The 24,484-nt window shown below is 33.8% G+C and overlaps 1 protein-coding gene across 1 annotated transcript; it reads right to left on the bottom strand.

The window, feature by feature from the left end:
* Positions 1 to 6,308: 6,308 nt before the first annotated feature.
* LOC128228130 (transmembrane protein 272-like) lies at positions 6,309 to 15,528 on the bottom strand. The gene is made up of 5 exons (XM_052939250.1): positions 15,290 to 15,528; positions 14,043 to 14,088; positions 9,178 to 9,334; positions 8,371 to 8,430; positions 6,309 to 6,697 (listed from the first exon to the last, which is right to left on the bottom strand). Exons 1-5 carry the CDS (start codon positions 15,526 to 15,528, stop codon positions 6,309 to 6,311), a joined length of 891 nt encoding a protein of 296 aa, XP_052795210.1.
* Between the last annotated feature and the right edge of the window lie 8,956 nt (positions 15,529 to 24,484).

Below are 24,484 nucleotides of genomic sequence, written 5' to 3'. Positions count from 1 at the left end.
ATTTATGGCGGTTATTATAATTTACAATGTTTTGGCTTCATAGGCAGGCAATAGAGCGCCATTTATGTATGATGTTCAATATACATAGCCACCATAGAAATTGGTCATTAAATTTGAATTACATTTTCGAACAATATTATTATATGTTATGGTGTTTTTGTTTAGACTTAATGATGGTTGGACAGTGGCGATCTATGAAGCAATGTTTGTAGCCTTGGAATTAAAGGTGGCTGTGATGAGGCTATAACTCTTATTTATAAATGTTTGGACAAAGCTGGAGGTTGAGATGTCGTTAACTGGTTTAACCTCTCTGTGATTTTCTATTTTAAATACAAAAAGTAAAACATAATAATATGGTAAGAAAGTATTGAAAAGTTATAAAGAGTATCTTCTATTTTGCTATGTACATAGTACATCATTTATAAATGCGCTACATTGCCTGTCCATGTAGCCAAAACATTGTAAAGCATAATGAAATGGTTGCAAGTTCATATCTGTCACATACTCAGGAACCCATGCAATAAATTAATGCTATATTCACTGTAATAACTATTCCGGTTACCGCCGTAAATTGGTAATACAATGGAGCTGAGCCGGAAATAAAAGTCAATGGTCAAACCTATGCAGACATGACTTTCAGGAATTATACAGTGGTATTCCAATTTACTTTAATAAATCAACTATAAAGTACCACAACGACCAAAATTCCTTGTCTTAATAACAAGACTTAATTACAACATGCTAAGATGGTAACGATAACGTAATGAAGTGATATGTTTGCGTGACAGTATAACTGTTTAAAGAAAGTGATATTTCAAAGTCGATTTGACCTTACTATCCGTTCCTATGTAATCTGTAGGAAGCGCTGTACTTATGTTACGAAACGCTCATGGCACAATCTGAGAATTTCCTCCCAGTAATTGTAGTTTTATTAAAGGACTGCATTATCTGATAAACTGTCTCTTGCTATACCCTATAACACGCAATTTATGGGATAAACTCAAGAACTGGCGAAGGAAAATTTCACTCAATCGTGTAAGGCTTGTCTACGAGCACGATTTACCGTAATAGTATCTATTGGCGAGGGAAATATGCATATATGTCTAGTAAATATTCAGTTTGATTGTCCATTTTGCCGAACGTTAAAGTTTTCACGTTTTTTTCGTTTTTAAACATTATAAAAAAATATCAAGATATTCACACATATGGAGAAATTGGTGTCATTAAATGAAGTGTATATTTAGAATCAGCATCTTTATATTAAACCCATATCATTATCGGAGGTATTGTCATTGAAACAACAACAATGCCATGCACACTGAAAACAATTAGATGCAAAGAGTAATAAAGCAAACATGTATTGTAGATTGAATGTTGCTTTGATGTTTTGCTCTTAAAAATACAATAATGAAATTCAAGTATAAACGTAAGGTGATTTATTCCATTTCTCTCTCGGTTTAGTACCTTAGTTTTACTGCGAACATATGGCTTTACTATTTGTTCTTAATTGAGATAGTAACCGCGATGAAAGTCTTTTATCGACACATTATAAGAGAAAATGTGTTTTTTAAATTGTAGAAACATACAAGGTTTTGGATGAAACTATGGTTTAATGTGGTAAAAAAGTTGAGAATGAGATTTTACTTGAGTGTTTTCGTGATATTGTGGCCAGTATGTGACAAATGTAAAACAAATATTGAAATGATATACTGATAATATAAAATGTGTGTTATATAATTTGTAGCAAAGTATATACATAAACGCTGAGAATAATATTCAATTATCAAATGCAATCTCAATGTAATTACACATTCCAATTCCCTAAATTACCGAAAATCATTAACACGTATCGAAAAGACTCAAAGTATACACCATAACACAATGTCACAAATCGAATTGTGAAAATGTGTAATGGGATTTGCATACCAAAGCATGTTGTTCTATATGTCGCCAAAATTTCATACATTTTAAGGTGAGTGTGACTAAGGTACTTTTGTTGAGTTCTTCATTTGTCCGTCTGAGTTACAAGGAATTTGTCGGATATTATGCCATTGTCACCTTAGCATATATTTACAATTTGAAAAAATGTATTCATCGATGGCTGTACCTACCAAAATTTAGTCGAGCTTTTGAACGCAATACCAGAAACTCGTGGCTACCATATGCGTCATAGCAATGCTCTTAAGGTTGTTTTGGGGGTTTGTGTATCAAATGGTGCTTTTTGGCGAATTCTTTCTACCATGTTAACATTACAATATCAATTGGACATTAGGAGGGGGCGGGGCGAATCAGGTACGCAACCTTTTCGATCCACTAGTGCACGTTTTGTTTGCAGTGTACCGAGACCTTGGTGATATGATAGATACGGATTACCTTTACTACATTTGGATTGTTTTTCTGGTTTCAGTTTATACATATATTATTTTGACTAAATATTATCAGCAATCAAAGCAAAATGCAAAAGGACAATGAGACGGCTGATATCAAGTTTGACAATAAGATGGGAAAATGTGTAAAACATGCTCGTTCAGGAAACATATTTGCCCTATCGCGCACAAAACACACAATAAAATCTGAAAATATGTGTTTTGAATATTGCGTGGTATATTAACGCACTATTTCCTGGAACCTAACACGACTTAAAGTTTCAAAGGGACCGAAGCCCATGAAAAATCCGTTAGCGTCGTTAAATTAAAGTACATCGCCATTCACCGCTGGATGCGTTACCACTGCAAACAAATGGCAGGGTGGTCGAAGACGTCGTGTAAATAACAAATTGTTCATTTCATTTTTTTTTAGAAACTATGTTTTACGACAATTTATCATTCAAAGAAGGGCAAAATTATGACTGTTTAACGTTCACAATATGATAGAACGGAAACTGAATTAAAAAAAAACACCGACACTTTCATCATAAATTATAATATAAAATGTTTAGAGTTGTGTCAAAGTTATATTTTTTTTGGGTTCTGGCAGAAAGAATAATAGCAAAATAAATGGAATGTTCAGTGGTCACATAACTCTTAATTTTCCTAAACAAGTTGTACATCAGGTTGCAAGGACATGCACAGTGACGATATATTTTGTAATAACCATTTTATGAGGTGTCAAATAAATTTCTGGGCTGTGATCTTTAATATAATGCTACAAAACAAACTCCACTGACAACAGTAGTGTCAATTTAATTTTGAATATAATACTCCAAGAGCTACGAGCAAAAATGACAACAAATATCTTTTACTGCATGCATCATAATAAGGTTGAACAATCAATTCATATGGAAAAATAAGATGTGTTCTGTGGATGTGTAAGTGCTCTATAAATATGTTATAATATAAGTGTATGAGGAAAATTTTGTCGACAGAAGATTTGTACTGTCACTTTAAAAGTGTTATCTCCTAAAAGTTATCTTAACGATCTAAGACTCATACAATCTACAAAAAATGTCCACAAGTCGGTAGGAGTCAAAAAGTCCAAGAACATTACTTTGCCTCCTTTAACAGGTCTATCTGACCTTGAACATGAAGAAGATGTAGTTTTCCACATCAAGGCCGGCCACACGCTTAAACGGATGCGTGACACTAAACGTGGTTTTTGGCCTTATTGCTCTTTTTTTTTCACTTGTATTGTGACTCAAGATCGTTGTTAAACACACAGAAGACAGCAGCTTGTGTTTGAACATCTAGTATACGTTCTGAATTACAAGACCAAAACGATAGCAGTCTGTGTCGTGAGAACTGTTCAAAAGAGGGTTCACAAAAACCAATACAGTTAAAATGCACCATAGCTGGTCTGTCGTTATAGTTAATATTTTCTTTACACATTTTCCATAACTATTTGAGACATTTCAAAACAACGAAACAAACTTTCTTCTTCACTTAAGTCATGCTGTTATAAGGTAAATGACAATTGAAACGTGCCTGACAATCATTGAAAGGGTTAATATTGAGTGAAAATAACCACGCCACTCTGTGATTAGTACTACAATTGTCCCGGTATCGCGTAAAAAACGTAAAATTTGATTTTGAATAAAAGGGTATTTGTTGTCATGATGGTATATTTAGAACTGAATTTGGATAAATTCGATACATTCTAAAAAACATTTTCGTCCACAATATTTACATGAAGAACTACAGATACAAGCTCAATAGGTTTAAGGATAAACTAACGAGGCATATAAAATATCAAATTATTAAATTATTAAACAAACTTCTCCACCGTGGCATATATCTTCATTATATATACCAATGCGTCATAAATTTCGTTTAATTATATTGTTATATAATATTTTTAATTATGTGATTTAGTTTAAACATTATATATTTTACAACGATTGCGAAGAAAGCTTTGATAGCTTATACTAAGTCACTCTTGTTGGCACGATTTTGCGCGAGAGTGTGGTCTTGTGGTGTGGATGAAACCGAAGTATCCGGAGAAAACCAACTTGTCCGGCATAGTGACCACTAAACAAACTCACATGCGCCCAGGCCGGGAATCGAACCCGGGTCGCCTTGTTGAGAAGCGAGTGCGCTAACCACAGCGCTAACTGGACAACCAATTAGTTGATTTATATTTGATATTTATGCTAGAAAAGAATTAATGCACTGAAACCCGAAGGAATTGGGGAAAATGTTGTATATCTGTTACATTTTAAATTATTGTACATATATGACAAAAGTGTCTGACTGAAAATGTTTTCAAAGAGACATCTACCGTAGAGAATTATCTTCAGTGTTTTCGTTGCATTGCAAAGATTCGTAGTGACTTATTGTAACATGAAGTGACAATTATACCTGTGTTTTATATCATGACCAAATACAATACTGTATTCTTTTAAAATAATGACTTACGAACACGTGTGTAAGGCACGGCCCAAATTTCTCTGGGTTAAGACTTATTATGTCTTTGGCGTTTACCCGGTACCATTAAACGGGTTTAAGTTTCCCAAAGTTAAATTATACTTTGATACGATTTAACAATTGTTTTTCCTTTATTCGGGATTTTGGGATAAGAGGGAAGTTGTGCGCACAAACTGGCTTAAACCCCAAGTAAATTTACATTTTACTGACCGTTCCAAGGCGGTATCTAACAATCCTTGATAAACATTCCTTGTTTTTTATATATAGTATGTATGCACAGTGCTGCTTGTGGAGCTTTGTGCTGTTCTTCCATGTTTCTTGTTTGTTATTTATGTTATATGTCATTGGCGTTTACCCAGTGCCAATAAACCGGGTTTATGTTTAAACGTGTTGCTACTGAGCTTGTTTCTGTAGCTTTTCTCATAAATATTATTAAAATAACTTAACTAGAATTATTCAAAGACCAGATAAAACAGCAATCGATGGTTTGTTTCAATTCTTCACATTGCCTTTTAGCTCTATTTCATGCCTATTTACAGGAAAATTAACTAACTCATTCTCTACATATCAAGGCGCCTAGACATTTTTTTGAGAAATAGTTTTATGTTTGAACTTTTGGCTACTGAGCTTTTTCTGTAGTTGTTCACATAAATATTCAAATTTCAAACGCAAAACAGCGATTTCATTGGCGAATGAAGATGTGCAAACTGCAATGATTATTCAAACAATATTAACAATGTGTTGCTAAATCTCTTTTTCCTGGAATTGTAGCAATACAGTGATCTTGAATTTTACCAGATTTATTTCTTACAGATACATTTTTATAAAGGGTCCCATTATCAAATATGGTTTATAAATATGATATAAATCAATGTCTTATCCCGTCAGCATGTGAAATGTAAATGCTAGGTATCTATGACATCTGTGTAGCATCGCCGTAACCTCGAACGCGTCCCTGGTTGCGTGAACGTATTCATCAATTTCAAAAAAGGAATGACGCTCGCAGTACAATGTAGATAATTAAAACAAAACAAGCTCAAACAAATACTCTATTGGAGTTGTATATGTAATGTTCATGATAAAATGACAACTCATAAATATTTTACCTGATTAATGTGATATCGTTACGAGGCTGTCACACAAACTTGAGCACCAAAACGTAGAATGATAGGTATTCAGCATGTAAAATCGTCCCATTTTCGTGCGGCAAAACTATTCGTTGCAAAGCAAATCAAACAAAATTATCACATACATTTGTAACCCTTCAACGCAAGTATATGAAAAAATAGAAATAAAACAAACGCACGTGTTGGATCAGCAATATAATCAGAATTTTATGACTTAATTAAACACACAATCCGATCATCAAGCCACTTGTTGGTAAGCTTTTGTCTTGGACCGTATCGATACATAATGCCATTTAATATGATTGGCACTTTTGACAACATGTCAATAAAAAAGTATAAACATGAACACAAAAGTAGCAGCATAAGTTGAACTCAACTGGTAAACTGCGAACATGTATACGGTTCTATCACACCAGTTACTAGGCTCGTGTAAGAGTGGTTCAAAGCGAGGCCGCCAAATATTGAATGTCCAAATCGTTCCTGCCACCTGCCAACCAATGAGAAACAACAATAACAGGGTATCCATAGTTCGAAATGTTTGGTTAGTAAAGGCCCCCTCTACGTCTGGTTCGTCTATAAGGCGCTGGTGCCGCCGTGTTTGTACGTTCCGCCAGAGAGTTGCTATCAGCTTGACAAGCCCGCAACAACCTCCCACGATTAGATAGACAGGCACCCGTGCATCCTTTGGACAGTCTTCCCAGTGTTTCACACCTGCAAAGAAAGTATTATGTCAATATAAACACATTGAGGTTAAGATATAAACAAGATCACTTACGAACGATTAAGAGAAGTGTATTATATTAAAACAAGACTTTATAAGTTTATAGGATCTTTTCAAATCTGAGGAAACCATTTTGGTTTTCACACCACAGTTCATAAATGTATAACCTTACTAGAACAATATCACTGCGTAAAACATGTTTTGGTACACGATCAATGTTAAATTTATGCTTGTGTATTACAATAACATTAAATTTCTTGTTATGCGCAGGAAAACTACGCGGCACGAAACATGTCACGCTGGTTCTCTAATTTTCTTTCTCTTCGTGTGTACAATCCATCAGTCTTTGTGATAATTATACTGCATGATTTAACTGACGGTTGAAATTAATTGAAAGAAAAGCAGAAGGTTTTAATCTAATACAAACTCTAGGTGCAAAAATTCTTGAAATACATCTGGCAAAAGCGTTTTCACAAACACTAAGCAAACTAGGATCATAATCCGTTGGTATAAATGTGCATTTTCTAGATTAATAAAATTTCATTTTATTCCCAGTCACCAGCTTGATTTATATCTCGTTTAACGCCTTTTCAAAGCTCATTAAGCTTTTCATGAAACATGAGATATCTAGTGACGAATATAACACATCGAACCTTTTCAAAAGAACAAACGTTCGAGAAAATCATCATAGTCCGATTTTGTTTCTTTTTGTCTTTTCGGGTGAAAACCCGAAAACTCGATTATGGTGGTGGTGAATATATTGTTTTGACCCTCGACTTATAAAACAAATGATTGTATAAATTGGCTTAATAACTGAAAGCATCGGGTAACTCATTCAGTCCCGAGCGACGTCGGGTGTTTGCCTGTAAACAGTTCTTATAAAGTGACGTACGAACATATTTATTTCAGGAACACCTTTCCAAGTGCTGCAGATGTTAGTTATTAAGAGTGATAATCATGATTCAATGAGTTTTTATTACCTTAATTACGAACTTAAGACATTAAACCCTACAAAATTGAAAGTTGTAGTACAACCCAAATGTATAGCACGATCGCTGTAAAACACTTAATAGTACACTGAAAGTAACTATGCAGATGTGTGTGTAAAACCGTATGAAAATGTTAAAAAAACATCTCTAACAAGTCATTTAAGATTGCTGACAAAATGTTAGATGCCTGATCAATAATATTATAAAGTCATCATGTTTCTGTATCATTATAACTGTCGAATAAATCAAACGGTTTCCTAGATTCGAATAAATGGTTTTTACTTGTGTAAAGCTAAGATAGGTTAAGTATAATATGCCCGCGGCACAATATGCAATTTATTTTCCAGTAATTTTAGCATCATTAAAGAACTGCATTATCTGAGAAATATATTCTGATCTGGCCTGTAGCGAGCAATTAAATAGATAAACTTTATATTTTTCCAACGGAAACTTAATTTGGAACATTTGGCGATGAGAATTCGTTTCGGATATCAATTTTTTTATTCATAACCATTGTCTGTTTGGGATGTACAGAGATTATTCTGTTTGAGTATATAGCATTTGACAATTTATCAAGATCAATACACGAGCGAAATATCGGTGACATGCAATATTATATGCAATTTGTCCCTGTAGGTTGCAATGCTTTATTTAATTGCTTGTTTTATATTTACCTATTGAGAACATTGTTAGAGGTATTGCCATGGAAACGCCAACAAACACCGTCACACACACTGAAAAAAACACAGATGAAAGAGTTCCATAATCTTCAAAAGCATAATATAGTTCTCATTTATTTCTAAATTTCCAAATATTAATCCAAGTCTTATTCCTTTGTATATCTTGAATACTAACTGCAAGCCCAAAAGGTAAACGGCACTTCAGGTTCCCTTATTAATAAATATATTGCGTTTTACTGCGACAGTGTGTCAAATGCTTGGCCCTAGTACCTAGAAAAAATCAAAATTGTGTACACAATTTAAATTCAGTGTATATGTCAAAATGACAGGAACACTTTTGTATATTTTATTTTCATTTTGCTTTTATAACTATTTAAAAAAGAAATCGGTTGCTTTGTATCAAATAAAGTCAATTATTATGCATTATACAGTTGAGTAACGTTATATATTTTGTGTAAATCCTCGATTACTCTGATAACTTGGTTGTAATAGGGTTCAATTGTTTCAGTTTCGAACCATGCGAGTTGTATCGCATTTAAAAGAGTTGAGTTAGATATTGAAAATTTACCTTTTACAGTATTTTGTAGAAACTTGGTCAAGACGTACATGTCACATGTTTCAGTCAGATTATTCAAAACAAAATACTTAAAAAGTAATTTGTGTGAAATATTTATTTACCAGCAATTATGAACGTAGCTATATTTTATTTGACCCGAAAGAACTCAAAATAAGATTTACCTATCCAATTTTGTCATCATTTGTTCTTTAATATTGTCAATTCAACACATGATATTGACTTACGTGAGCTGCACATGATGTCCGCAAGTCGGCAGCTAAGGTCAAAGACGTTGCTGGCCTCCTTTCCGGCCTCCCTGACCTGAAACATGAAGGCGGTGTAGTCTTCCCCGTCATCATGAATGCCTTCCGTCCGCACCAGCCGCCGTCCTTCATCCATACACTGGAATAGAGAGGTAATATTCTAACAAGAGGCGTAAAGATTGGTTTTAAAGCAAAAAGCAAATTGCCCTTCCTTCCGATTCCCCATGGTGGCATATTTAGATAACATCCGTGGTATTGATTGGTGCAGAACTGGCAGTGTAAAAAGGTTAAATATTGTCGTACGTTTTAAAATAGAACTCGCAAGCTCCTCTGAATTTTAGTCAACCATTTGGCACAATTTGACCATTAATAAATTCACAGTCGTGTTCTTGCATTTTGTCACTGTTAACATATGTCGAAACATATACATATTTAGAGGGTAGTTTTCAATAATGACCACGGTTGAGGTTTTTTTGCTACTTTAAGCAAAACATGTTATGCTCGAACTAGAGTTTACACATATGTTTGAATTAGTTCAACACATTTTTCAATACTATTACACAGTGCATATAATACAGATAATTGGCAATTCATATTATATGTAGCTGTTTATTTTTTTCCATTTACAACGTTTATGAAACAAGCATCACAACATTATATTAATCATTTGTTCGGATTGGTGACCAGAAACCGATTTCTCATTTGACCAGGCCGAAAATTGAACCTTGGCTACCTTGGTGAGAAGCTTTCCACTGCACTTACAACACAGTTAATCAGAACGTTTTTTAAACGATTTCTGAGTCAGGGTAATGGTTTGAAATTCTTATAATTCAATATTCCTATGTGCACAATATGTTCTTCATTTGTTGAATACTTGTCCGATCTGTATGCAAACATAGTGTACAAAGACCCTCTATTGAAGGCTGCTAGAAATTTCATATCAACATACAAACAAAGCAAAATAGCAAGCTTATTTTTTTAACCGTCATATGTGAAAATATCTGTATTGGATCAGATTCTATGATTCACACAATTTATATACATAACAATACCTAAAACCATATTTCAAAAGCATCAAACTGTTATTTCAACTCATAATTTAATTAACCATTATATGTGAAATTATCTGTGTGGGATCTGAATCAATGATACTAACAATGTACATACATAACAATATTTAGAGCCATATTTCAAAAGCATCTAACTGAGATATTTCCACTCATTATTCAACGTTTGGCAAGTTTTATATAAAGATATATTTGTTATCGTCAGCCTTATTTTCTATGATTTTTGTTTCATATGTATTTAATATCCAGTTTATCTTGTGTTCATATTTTGGGGTTATACCATCATGAGTGTCTTTGTAATTTTAACTTAGAAAACAGGCAATTGTCTACTAGGTCAAAAACTTTAAATTAAAATAGTTCATAACTACGGCCCAAGGACAACCCAGAGGCCGTGACTTAATTATCAATCACTCTGATATCTTCGAGGATTAGTTTTGAATTTTTGCATATGTATAATGCCGAAGTATCATTATTTGATAGGCGTATTTTATTTTCATTGTTCTGTTCAAGTTAAGTTTTCTGTTTTATGTTCCAATATTTCCGTATTTTATACGTTTTTTTTTATTTTAAGAGAAATATACAGGTTGGACTCATTTTCACTGAACTGACAATGTTAACTTGCTTGTCAATTATTGACTTGGTTTGTTTGATGTGAAGAATTGGCCCCTATCTTCGACGAATTGCTCCTTTTGAGACACATAATTGAATTAATGTTTGTATGTTCTTGTGGTCCAATAATAATCTATTATTAATCAAAGCATCGCTTGATTTTTATCCATATGGAATATGTTCATGTATAACAATGTGTATGTGTCTGTGTTAATGATGAAGGCGATTCGACATAGAGGTAAATGAACATTCAGTTATACTTTATAAAGGCGATGCTGTGCTGAAAAGAAGTAGAAGCGTTAAAAAGTTAAAACTTTCACATAATCTGAAAAGTCCAGACATTAATATTACGAGTGCTTTTGAAAGTCTACCATTATTGAGATGAGATGGAAATGGCCGTATGTTTAGTTATCGCCACCAACAGATACTATTTCTTTTTAGAAATTGAACATAATTATTAAGACTAGTTTTGCTTGGAAGTATCACATGATTGCTTTCACTCGTTTTATTAAGCTGGTTAAAGTAATAAAGCGGTATAAACAGATGTTCCCGGAAACAGGCATCGGAAACGGCCATGCAAAATCAGACATAAATACGAACACTGGTGCCAGAAATGTTTTAATCTTGGCTCTTACACCAAAAGGATTTCTCATGCTAGATTGTTTGTTGGTCACGATGTCACGAAAACAAACAGTTGCTACATCAACGATACTTGATGTTCTGTTCAAAATGTATTCAAGCATGCTAACCATGTACTTAAACTTGTATTAAATGCAAAACTTAGTTATGGAATATTCATGATCCTGACCAGAAACGATTTTTATTTTCAGATGCAAAATGGTTGCAATTTTATATATACTTGTATTACATACAAAATTTGTGATAAGTATCAGATACATTACTCATACTAAAATATAGAAGATCAACTGCTTAGGTTCGTAAGCATGTTTTGTCTTGTCTGGTATCAAATACAATGAATGTCAATGCAAATCACGACGTTACTCTTAAATTGGGCACAGGTTTCTAAGAGACATCCTTAGGAATATATTATTGGTTCTTAATTCAATAAGTTGGACTTGTAGCGCATTTTACAAACATAGTGTGCGGTCTGGTGACATTTATCTATCTTTAAGCATTACGGGACCAGCAAAGTGAATATGTCGGCATGTAATTAACCATTCCAAAACCTTTGTTTGATATTCGGTAATTAAGCATTTAAAAAAAAACAACGGACTAACAAACATTACACATTAGCGTTTACAAACACTATCTGCATGTGTGTGTGTTTATGCTTTGTATACTTCATCAGAGTTTTCCATGCTATACAAGCTGATGTCACCAATACAGGAGTAGGCCACGTAGAATACTTATAGTATGATATGTATTGTATATATGAAAATACTCACTAGTAAAATGCACAAGAATAAAACGTCTTGGGAGGCGACCCCTGAAGCCAGCTCTGACCTCTTTACGAGCTACCCCCAAGTGCGCCACTCCTAAGTGTCTAATCCGTGACCCGCTCCTGATTTAAGCTCTTTTTGATTAAAGCTTAAGATAAATTTTCTGTAAGAGACGCTGTCAAATTAATTTAAATGACTTTAAATGAAGAATAAGCAAATTTTCTTAGTTCATTTTAAGTTACGTACCGCATTTTGCATTCTATATTGGATCGAACTTAAGCGCATATTTAAAATTAATAGAGGTTCTGTCATAGTGACGGTTTATTGCGATATTGCTACCCTGATTTATTCTTGTTAAAGCGTTTGACAGCTGTCCACCGAGTTAAAAACGCTCATTATTACATATATGTATTATTATACATAAACATAACTAGTTACAGATAAAGGCTAAAAGTTGTTCTTCCAACTTGCCAAGCCAATACTTCTTACTATTATCACTTAAGGGATTTTATTATCCACTATTTTATTTTGACATTGAGATATGATTTGAAATTGTGTTTGACCTCACGCTTTCTGATTATGAATATGTGGTCGTCGCATCCGCTATATTACACTAACAAATAGGTATCCATCTAAAGCATATCATATATGTATATAGAGTTGCTGCGGTTAAGTACATTAACAAACACATGATGCTTGTATCTTTTGGTATGGTTTTCCATTGTATAAGTAATTCTACATACTTCAGCTATAATCATCGCCGTTCTAAGGTGGTACCTAACAATCCTTGATAAACATACCTAGTTATATATATATATATATATATATATATATATATATATATATATATATATATATATATATATATATATATAAAGAATGCGTACACTGTGCTGTTTGTGAAGTTTTGTGCTTTTCTTCCATGTTTCTTGTTTGATTTTTTGATTTTGTGTTCTATGTCTTTGGCGTTTACTCAGTGCCACTAAACCGGGTTTATGGTCAAACTTTTTGCTACTGAGCTTGTCCCGTTTAACATAAGTTTTGCTTATGCACTCTATGCTCAGCTGTCTTTTTGTCGAGCTATGGTCATTGACTTAGTTGTTGGTGTCGTCGGCGTCGGCGTAAACACTAATCTATAACTTATAAAACGTTAATGTTAAATGAACTTTACACATGTTACAAGAAACAGCGTGAACATGAACAATAAAACTAAATTTAATGATAATTGAATAATGACCCCTGTTTTATTGAAAAAAAGAACGTTGGCGTAGTTTAAAGGTATATTTCTAAAGGCTTGCTCGTATAAAATATTTTTATTTTGGCGAAACATATTCAGCGGTGTTCTGTTGTTTTATTACTGCCTGTAACACCTCTGTAAAACCTAGCTATAAATGAATCAATATGATTATAGAATAAATACGTCTTACAGCAGATTATGCCTGTAAAGCATTTGATGACTCCGAAGAGATGTTACTTCAGTGATTTCTTTTTATTGAAAATAATTTCGATGTCTGACTGTTGGAAAGTTATAATGGATAATGTCATGAGTTGATCAAATGCTACCTTATCAACAATTTGAAGTTTAAGAATGAGATTGGGCACTCTCAAACTGAAGAAAACGCCGGTGAGTTCTTGCTTACTTTTTGCTAACCGTGCTTAGTCAGTTACCAATGTCGATATTTTATTAGCTTGTAATGTGAGTGGTATTTCGGCGTTTTGTTTCTTCTTTGGTGTTTAACTGGCATCGGGCAAAGTTAGCCCTTAGCCTTACCCTGTCAACAGGATTGCGGTAAACCTTAGGTTTAGTGAGCTTGTCACTGTAGTTATATTGTGTAGTTAGTCTGGATCTTTTTTCGTTTTAAATACTTGAACTCACTGTGATTTAACGCTCCACTCAAGTGACATTGTCAGTACAAATGCCTAGAGACATAAGTGATTATTAACTTATATTTGACATTATTCGACATAATTTCTCTTAAAAAATATGTAAGACACATTAGGTTGGCACTTAGATTTTATTGATTTAACTACCTTTCTGTATTTGGTGCAAAAAATAAGATAATGAGAATTAAGAATTCTATCCCAAATCTTCTTATTCTCATCAAAGCAAGTGCTTTACATTGAAGTGTTTTAAAGTATATCAATATATAAAATAATAGTAGTAATAAGATGTTTAAGGGTTTAAAATTTGTTTAGCTTAGGGTAACAGATAATAGGGTTCGTAGCGATTCAAATCTAGAAACTCAATGAATCTTTGATATATTGCGTTATGGTAAACCTGAAAATACTATTGGTAAAGTGCTTTTAGATTGTTTATCCACACCTTTGCTTTGATCGAAATGTGAATAGAAAGCATTTGATTTTGAAGTTTGTGGTTATTTGCTTATGACATCTTCCCTAAATCTATTTCTTAAGCATCACCTTAAAATGTTACGAACGATCAAGCTCATACGTATAATGTTCAGCCTTTGTCATAAAAATAATCAACGAAATAAAGATTTTAATAATACTCAACAATATAAAATACAGATATCAACTGCAAAGCTTCATTGCATAGCTCTTATCGACAGCCATCTGTCACAGTCAGATAATGACCGAATTATCAGATGTCATTAACTTAATAATTGAAGGTTGTTTGCAGGTCTTTATACTAGTCAATCTTGGGGGTTTTCTTTTTTGATAACATAAGTGCCCAAACACTAAATCCCTAAAAGTTGCGTAAAAATAATACTTTCATGAGGCCTAAAAATACCTGCGTATTGATCACCATGACCTTATCTAGTTTTTTTTTCAACCCTAGATTGTCGGATATTTTGTTGTTGTTGACCGTGATATCAATATGTGTTGATGATAATTAAAAACAGAAAATATGAATAATTAAATACTCAATACACCGAAATGTCATGGTAAGACTTCGAGACTTGCTTTGATATTTTGACTGATTTACAACAAAACAAAACTTTGTACCTACCCTACCTAATATTTTTAACCTTAACTTCGTTTTTCTTCAAGCCTTACCACAATCGTATCCACTTTCCCGGCCGGTGTCCTCTGGTTTGGTCGAACGGCATGCAAATGGTTGTTTGTCGCTTGATACCGCGGGTTGGCGGGTGCAGAGGGAAACTCAAACGTGGAAGCTGACCGGAAGTCATGCGCGCGTACGGATTGAACGGTTGACGAGCTACAACTTGGAAGAGGAGCACCGGAATCGGGGTTTGGCGAGAGACGGCAAGGTGATCGAGGTGGCGAATGGTCATCTTTAATGCTGTTACGCCATGACGGACTCCCGTTCCCGTCTGAGTTATGACGAGGAGGGCGCGTTGACTTGCGGCGCCCGGAACCTCCGCGCTACTTTCTCACGGTGCCTTTTCTCACAAACATCGCTTAACAATAAGATTAATCATTAATATTAATAATGTGTAAGTTTTGTACACATAAATATTTCAAACTCCAATTTATGCAAGCAAAAATTCTTTGTTGATTCGCACGAAAATCATTGACCACACTTCAATGAAATAGGTCCTTTGATTAGTATCAAATATCCACCAACCTCATTTGGAAAGTGATGCCGTGCTTTCATGTGCAGGAATTCCATAATTGATTTATTGTTAGGAAAAGCGGTTGGCATTTCTTTACGCTCAATGATGATGCACGCGCTATATATACTGCTTAGTGAAGATTAAAAAAAATCCGATATCGAACTACGACAAAGTAAAAGACTTGCTGTTTCGCCCTGCTTTGTCCATGTTACACTGCGAGGCCAGAAGGTGATAAGAAGAAACGTGTGATGCAATTATAACCTAATTTAATCAGAAACTTTAAAAGGTCTCAATTGACGACAAGTGTTTTTTAAGGTAACCAATTTATTTCAAGATTATTAAGTATTTTAGAGTAAATAAAAACACAGGAAGGAAGTTTTGCATGTCTTTATCATGCAAAGTTAAATGAGTCTATAGAAGAACCGTTCACATCCTAAACTACTGTACCAGTAAAATGTTTTGACAAAGCACGTAAGTCTAAAGCACCTTCTGAAATGAGAATAAACAATTCTTGGAGAAAATCGAACGTTTATGCACCAAATACTGAAATGTAGTTAAATCACTAAAAAAATAAATGCCAACGTATTGTGTCGGACACAACAACCGTCAAAAGGTCAAATTTTGTCATAAATCCCAAATAAAAGTTGAAAAATGACACTGACACTGCCAACAAACGCTAGATTCGGATAAATACGCGTCTTTTTCATCGAATTCACAACGGTAGCGGTGATATTGCACGCTTCCTTTTGTTATGCATGCGTAAAGGTTGAATATCAGTCAGTGTTTAACGTATTTAAGGGGGAACTTTCGTAGTCTTCCAACATCTCAATTGTTTCGTAATTTTCATTTTCATTGATGAGTCTGCGCAAAACGTTAGATATATTATGTAGGAATTGTAACAGGAACTATCATAAAAGGTATGGGGTTTTTCGTGTATCTAAGACTTTCACCTTTTTGACGGTGAGAAATGAATAAGATTTGGACAATTAATTTTGGAAAATTTGACGTTGCTTAGGGCAATATTGTTTGGGGGATTTCTGTGTGATGATATTTTTTGTTGTTATTGTAAAGATTGTAGTGTTATTGGCATCTAGGTTGGAGGTTTCTGTGTAATGGATTTGGAATGCTTAATTTTATGCCGACACATTCGGCATGCTCGTCCTTTATTACTTAAAGACAGATTTATGTCACCATACAGCATAATATTATTTGCAAAATGCGCTACATTTCCACCTTATGAATACAAAATCATTTATATATTCCTAAAATGTCTCTTAGACGACCAGGTTCCATTTATAAGCACGGTGGAGGTCTGTAATTACATTCATTCCATGTTATACCAGGCAAGACACGCTTACGGTCCTGGGCAGTTGATCTTCTATCTTTTTGGTATGAATAATGCATTTGATACTCACCACAGTTTGTGTATACAATGCATAGAGTGTATATAATAGCGCGACGAATGTTGATGCATATGACATCTTAAAATGATGTCGCTAAGAGCAGCTCCTTCAATTATGCTCTAAAATAATAATGTTATGTTTGAATATTTCTTGAATATATGGTCTTGATGCGGCTTTACCCTGTTACATCAAACGGGTTTTATGTTTAAACGTTTGGCTACTGAGCTTGTTTCTGTAGGCTTTCACATAGGTTTTAATACACTCATCTAACGATAACCATGTTTGAGTTCATTATAAAAGGAACAGCAAATATTGTTGTAGTATTAAATGTGTTTTTGTGTGATATCTTGATCAATGTCAACACAACTTTCATTAAAAGCCTTTGATGTTAAACATGAAAAATATGAAGAGCCAAAATTAAAACATTTCTGTCACTAGCGTTGTTTTAATACACATGTTACTATATATAGTAACACATTTGTACAGGGATTTCACGAGTATTTGCATGACTCAGCGATTATCAGTTTTGCGGCCCGGAGCGATTTTCGATTATTATTTTGCGGCCCGTAGAACGTTCGCACGTGAATTCAATTTTCGCCTTTAGATCAATTTTGGCGACTCTCAAATAATGTCTTGACTAAATAAATCAAAATTTATTGATCTGCTTGAACATATTTATAATTAAAGTCCTAAAGGGAGGCAAACGCGAACGCATTTTAGGAAGATATGACAGTGTTTGATAGCCAGTGCGGACCGTTAGGGCGGCGTGTTATATTCTGCGTCGACATTCAAAAACAAATCAAAGGAAGCGGCAAAATTGAATTTACTTGAAAAACAGCAACTGTTCATACATGTTGACATCATTAATACGAATATTGGTTTATTTAAGTATCAACAGTCGTTCTTTTTGCTAAGTGTTCATGTTTATTGAATTGAATTCAGTTATTCAGGACATGAACAGACAGATGTCAGTGATTCGTACAGAAAAAAACGGATAGACGTTGTGGAATTTTCAAGGTGAATGGGAACATAAAATGACAACAAAATTTTGTTTGCCTGTTTGGCTCACTCTAAAAAAACTTAATAATAAAAAGTAAATTTAATTTGAGAGTGAGTTAACTCGTCGTAGTCAAGCCAGAGCGAAATGAGAATGCACAACTGGATTGCAGGTAAACTTTTTCTAAATAAAGGACTCTACCTAAGAAAGGTTTCAGTTTATATTATATTAAGTTGTAAAATGTACACTTATAGACATTGTCTATGGTAAAAGTGTGACTTCTAATGTTGTGTTCTGTAAGAGGAGGAACTACAATAAAAGAGAAAGAGAGAGAGAGAAAGAGAGAGAGAGAGGGGGGGAGGAGATAGAGAAAATTAAGAGTGACAGAGAGACATAGACATAGATGGACAGAGAGAGGGAGAGAGAGAGAGAGAGAGAGAGAGAGAGAGAGAGAGATAGGGGGAGGGATAGTGAGATAGTTAGTGAGAGAGAGAGAGAGGGGAAAGAGAGATGGTGAAAGAGAAAGAGAGAGACAGAAAGAGATGGGGGGGGGGTGAAAGAGAGAGGGAGCAATGTTGGCACTTGACTAATACATTGTGTGTTTTTTTTTTAAATTAACGTCTCTTCTGGAATTATACCAAACAGTCATCTAATTTACAGAATTTATTTCTTGCAAATACTTTTTAATAAACGGTCCAATAGTCAAATATTCCTTATACATTATTTAAACTTATGCCTTATCCCTGTATGTGAAATATAGATATTATGCATTAATGCCATCTGTTTGTTGTTGATGATTAAAACAAAACAAGCTCAAACAAAATGACTATTGGAGTCATGGAGTCAAATATGCAATGTTCATATTTAATTGAAAACTCGTATAATAACCTGATTATAGCACACAACTTGTTGCACCAAAACGCGGAATGAATGATATTCAGCATATGAATTTGTAAATACAACGATAAAGTATATGAAAAAATAGAAATTAAAACAAATGCACGTGTGAGATCAGCAAACTAATAAATAATTTATGATGTTAGGGAACAGATGATCAACCAGCCTCTTTTAGGTTAGCTTTTGTCTTGAAACACATTGATACAGAATGCCATTTAATATAATTTGCACATTTAAAAACATGTCAATAAAAGAAGTAAAAACATGAACACAAAAGTAGCAGCATAAGTGGAACTCAACTGAAACACTGCGAACACGTACACGGTTTTATCGCACCAGTCACTTGGCTCATGTAAGAGTGGTTCAAAGCGAGGCCGCCAAATATTTAATGTCCACATCGTTCCTGTCACCTGCCAACCAATGAGAAACAATAGTAATAGGGTGTCCAATGTTCGGAATGTTTGGTTTGTTATGTTTAAAATTTTTGCTACTGAGCTTGTTTCGTAGCTTTTCGCATAAATATTGTAAAGGCCCCCTCCACTTTTGGTTCATCTATAAGGTCGCGATGACGCCGTGTTTGTACGTTCCACCAGAGGGTTGCTTTTAGCTTGACATGCCCGCAACAACCTCCCATGATCAGATAGACAGGCACCCGTTCATCCTTTGGACAGTCTTCCCAGAATTTAACACCTGCAAAGAAAGAATTATATCAATAAAGTTACATGACTTTCAGGAATTTATACGCTAGGTAACTAAACGAAATGTTCAGACGATTGTTTTACAGTCAAACATTTCTTTATAGGTAATAAACATATTAGAACTACATCACTGCATAAAAGCATAATTTATTTACACGAGCAATGCGAAATTCATGTTTACAATAAAAGTACAATTCTTGTTCTGCTCAGCAAAACTGAGCCGTTGAAGGAGGTGAACACATTAGGACAAGTTGTATTTTATAAAGGAGTGATGTGCTGAAAATAAGTGGACGCAGTTAATATAAAGTTTATTTTTTCTTATTGTCCATTTTTTTCTAAGGTAAGTTTTGCATGGAAATATCAAGAAATTGTTTAAACATTTAGTGATTAAGCATTATGAAAACAGATACTCCCGGAAAAGGATATCGGGAACGGTCATATTACATTATACATTAATTAGAGGTTAATACACGGCGTAGCCGGGCCGTTGAGTGATAATTGGCCCGAGTGACTCATAATGACATTATGAGCACGAGGGTTTTTTAACATTTCTCAAGACCCTGGCTGCTTTCATTTTGATATTAAATCAGAACATTTATGAGATCATGTTTATGTTTAAACACAAGCTGGTGTCTCCAGCATGTTTAACCAAGGTATTGAGTCACAACCCAAGTAAAAATATTGAGCAAGAAGGCCTAAGCACACTTATAGTGTAACGCATGTGATCCACTGTATGAGTGAGGCCGGCTTTTATGTGAACATGAACGACGTTCTCATGTTTAAGGTCAAGGGGCGCAGTTAAAGGAGGCAAGCCGCAGTTTCTTGGACTCCTACCGACTCGTGGACATTTTGTGTAGCTCGTGTGAGTACAAGCTTGTAAAGAAGACAACACTTATAAAATGACAGTCAAAATCTTCTTTTGTTACATGTTAAGTGCACGGTTTCGCCAAATCATACCCTTATATCTTTTACTTTCACATATTTGTAGTGTACTCTCAAATTCACAGAGCTAATTTTATTTTGCCTTATGAAATTCTGATATAAAATTGACCACTCAAATCTTACAAATATGTATGAAGCCATAGATAGTACTCATTTTGCACGCAGCTTTTAGAATATGATATTTATATTACCAATGCCACTACAACCGTAATTCTACCAGGTTGATTTGGTTTATTGTCAAAAACTGTATTATATCAAAGAGAACAACTTAGAAATGTATTTGACACGTCAAAAAATGGTTCTGAACAAAATATGTCGTCACTTCTATCTCTTGTTTTAATTAAAAAACTTCACCTATACGTTTTGGAAAAACTATGCATTATTAAATTAGGATAATTAAGTGTTGCTTTTTATGTTTTGACCACTGAAAATTCTACTAACTTTGCAATTATTTTTTGGACAGAACAAAAACAATTTAGTTGCTTTCAGAACATCTCTTTCACACAACTCTAAAAAAAATATTTTAAGAATTTATGGAGAAAATGTCGGTGTTTTATTGAAATTCAATTTCCGTTCTTTCATATTGTGAACGTCATACTGTCATAAATTCTGCTTTTCTTTGAATAATAAATTGTCATAAAACATAGTTTCCAATTAATCGAGATGAACTATTTGTTATAAAAGCGATGTTTTCGAACATCCTGTCAATCGTGTGCAGTGCTAATGTATTCAGTGGTAAATGGCATGGGCTTTATTTTAAATACGCTAACGGATAATGCATTAACCTTTTTGAGTTTTGCTTGGATTGCTGATTATATTGAGTCAAACTTATTTTTTTGTATATTCTGTAAACGGAATCATGAAAGACAATATTTATATGAAAACTACAGGACAAGCTTAGTAGCCGAAAAAATAACCCCGTTTAATGGCACAGGGTAAACGCGAAAGACAAAAAAACACGAAAACAAGCAATCACAAACCAGAAACATGGAACAACAACACAAAATTCCACAAACAACACAGTAGATATACTATATTAAAAGCTAGGTGTGTTTATCAAGGATTGTTAGGTTAGAAACCGCCATTAAACGGTCAGTATAATGTAAATTTACTGGGGGATTAAACCAGTTTGTGTGCACAACCTGACTCTTATCCCAAAAATTCCGAATAAAGTGAGAACGTAAAGTTTTATCAAAATATGCATTAACTTTAGGAAACTTTATAACAAAACAAATAATAATAATCTAATCGGTAAACCCCAAGTACTTCTATGATTTTGGATCCCGACTCTATCAGCAGACGACAAAATACAATGCAGAGTTCCTAATGCAAAAAACTTTCAAAGATATGAAACAGTTATTGTTTGAAACTATGAAAATCCCTGACAGTCTGCCTAAACAAATAAAAGGTTTAATAAAAGGTTTCTTGTTTGTGATTTTTGTTTTTGTGCTCTATGTCTTTGGCGTTTACCCAGTGCCATTAAACAGGTTTTATGTTTAAACTGTTTGCTACTGAGCTTGTTTCTGTAGTTTTTCACATAAGTATTAAAACTGTGTGATCACAGAGTTGCATAATGAAAACCATCATTGTACTAAAACTTGGGACAATCAAAGAAAACATTATTTAAAAAAAAAACACAATATATATTTGCTAAAATCTTCAATAAAATTTTGAATGAAATTTTAATTTAATCAAAGGACTAAAAGCTTAGTATCTGCCCAGCTAGTTGCTGAAAACATTTCAATTTTACGAATTTTCTTACAAATAAAAAATCCACCATAAAAACCGGGATACTGTTAGCAATCAGCGATTTAAGACTACTATTATACTTTGATGTAATATTATAAAGGCAATTTACAATTTTTCAGAAAGTTTTCCTTAATTTATTATTTCTGAAACCCTGTTTCAAAAGTTTTTCCGTTTACTGCTAGAGCTGAAATTGTTGACATTTGTGCATATTCTAGCGAATCGTATCAACTGTGCAATTAAAACCCCAAAACATGGTGAACTAGGAACATCTCTATCCAAAGAAGGGAAATTAATAATTTTGAAAGTAAAGTCATCACGTTTATCATAAAGATTGATATTCAATACTTACTAACAAGCCAAACGGTAAACTTGACTTAGAATATCGCAAAGGTATGTATTGGGCGTCTAAACAGCACGCGCATTTACTGATCTAAGGGATTTAATGGTAGTTTGATGGTAAACTGTTATTCACAGGAAAGCATCATTTTCGCTTAAAACCCTCAACACAACTTTTAGAGCATTTTATGTCGTATTTGCTAGCCACGAGTTTTGGTCATTGAGTTTAAAACTCGGCTGAACTTTATGCTCGAGTCGCGCATCTAAATACAAAAAAAAAATAAAAAAAATGTACCTTTACATCCAAGCTATTATAATTGACGATGCAAGAATTGCAAAGATATTGTGAAGATAACAATGACAAAAACACCGACAGACAGACAAAAATAGCGACGGACAAATATACAACCAAACAAAATTTTACAAGTCACACTCAAAATCAGATGTATGGAGTGCAGACAATATACAGAACATCTTATCTTGCTATCGATATTTGAATATTATTCTCAGCGTGTGCATATACCACTCTTTCACATATCTATTTTGCATTTGTCGCATACTGGTCGGCACTATAGCACATATATTGTATATATGAAAATGTTTTACATCTAGATGAATGAAACACGTTTATCATCAGCTCCATACAAATTGAGTTCGGTTCACAGCGGAACGCTTTTCCTTTAAGTTCCACTAACATTCTGAAAGATATATAAGTCTTGTCGAATATGGCTCATATAATTTAAATAATGAGGTAACTAGGTCAAGTTAGAACAAATAGTAAGTCATTTTGAAGCCATGCGTTTGCAGTAAAACTAAGATACTAAGGAGAGAAGAAAATGGAATAAATCGCCTTACATTTGAATTTGTATTTAATTATTGTTTTTTTCAAAAAGAAATATCAAGGAAGCATAAACAATTAAACGCGTGTTTGCATTATAACTCGCATATAACTGTTTTCAATTTGCTAGACCAAACAATGTTCTCAGTGGCTGTTAAATAGATGGTAATTCTAATTATACAATTCATTTAATGCCACCGATTTCCCATACCTTTTTATATTTTAATAGAGGATAAATGGACATATAAACACGTAAAAATCCCTTTAACGATCGCCTTTTATGGACAATGAAATTGAAGGAAAACTAGACATATAGACATGCATATATCCCTCGCTAATAAGTATGATTAGGGAAACGCATGCTCGTAGACAAATCTAACTAAACTGTTGCCAGTTTTTGAGTTTATCCCATTAATTGCTCGTTTAGGCTAAAGCAAGAGCTCTTTTCTACAGTTAACATTTGAACGAATAAATAGGTCAAAATGCCTTGAAAATTTCAAATATTTTATGAATCATATATTGTCACGCAAAAATGATTACATTTCAGAATTTTAGTTGTTGTGGACATTTTTCCTTTAACTCAATTTTGGAAATAATAGGGTGTTCTTACTTTGCTATCTTATTCCGGTTAAACACCATTTTATTACTATTCTAGGGTGGTACTCTAACAGGTATTAAATTAAATGTACTTCTGTGCTGGGTGGGCTCCTAACCCTGCGACTAGTATGCCAGTGGCGCCATTTAATTTAACTTTGTCAGATTTAACTTCAATGAAATATTATTAAGCGTCCTTTTAGCCTATATTGAAGCGATA

The sequence above is a fragment of the Mya arenaria genome, chromosome 3 (genome assembly GCF_026914265.1).
Source record: "Mya arenaria isolate MELC-2E11 chromosome 3, ASM2691426v1".
Lineage (NCBI taxonomy): Eukaryota > Metazoa > Mollusca > Bivalvia > Myida > Myidae > Mya > Mya arenaria.
Note: the sequence above shows the minus strand (reverse complement) of the source record. Positions and strands in the feature narration are given on the sequence as shown.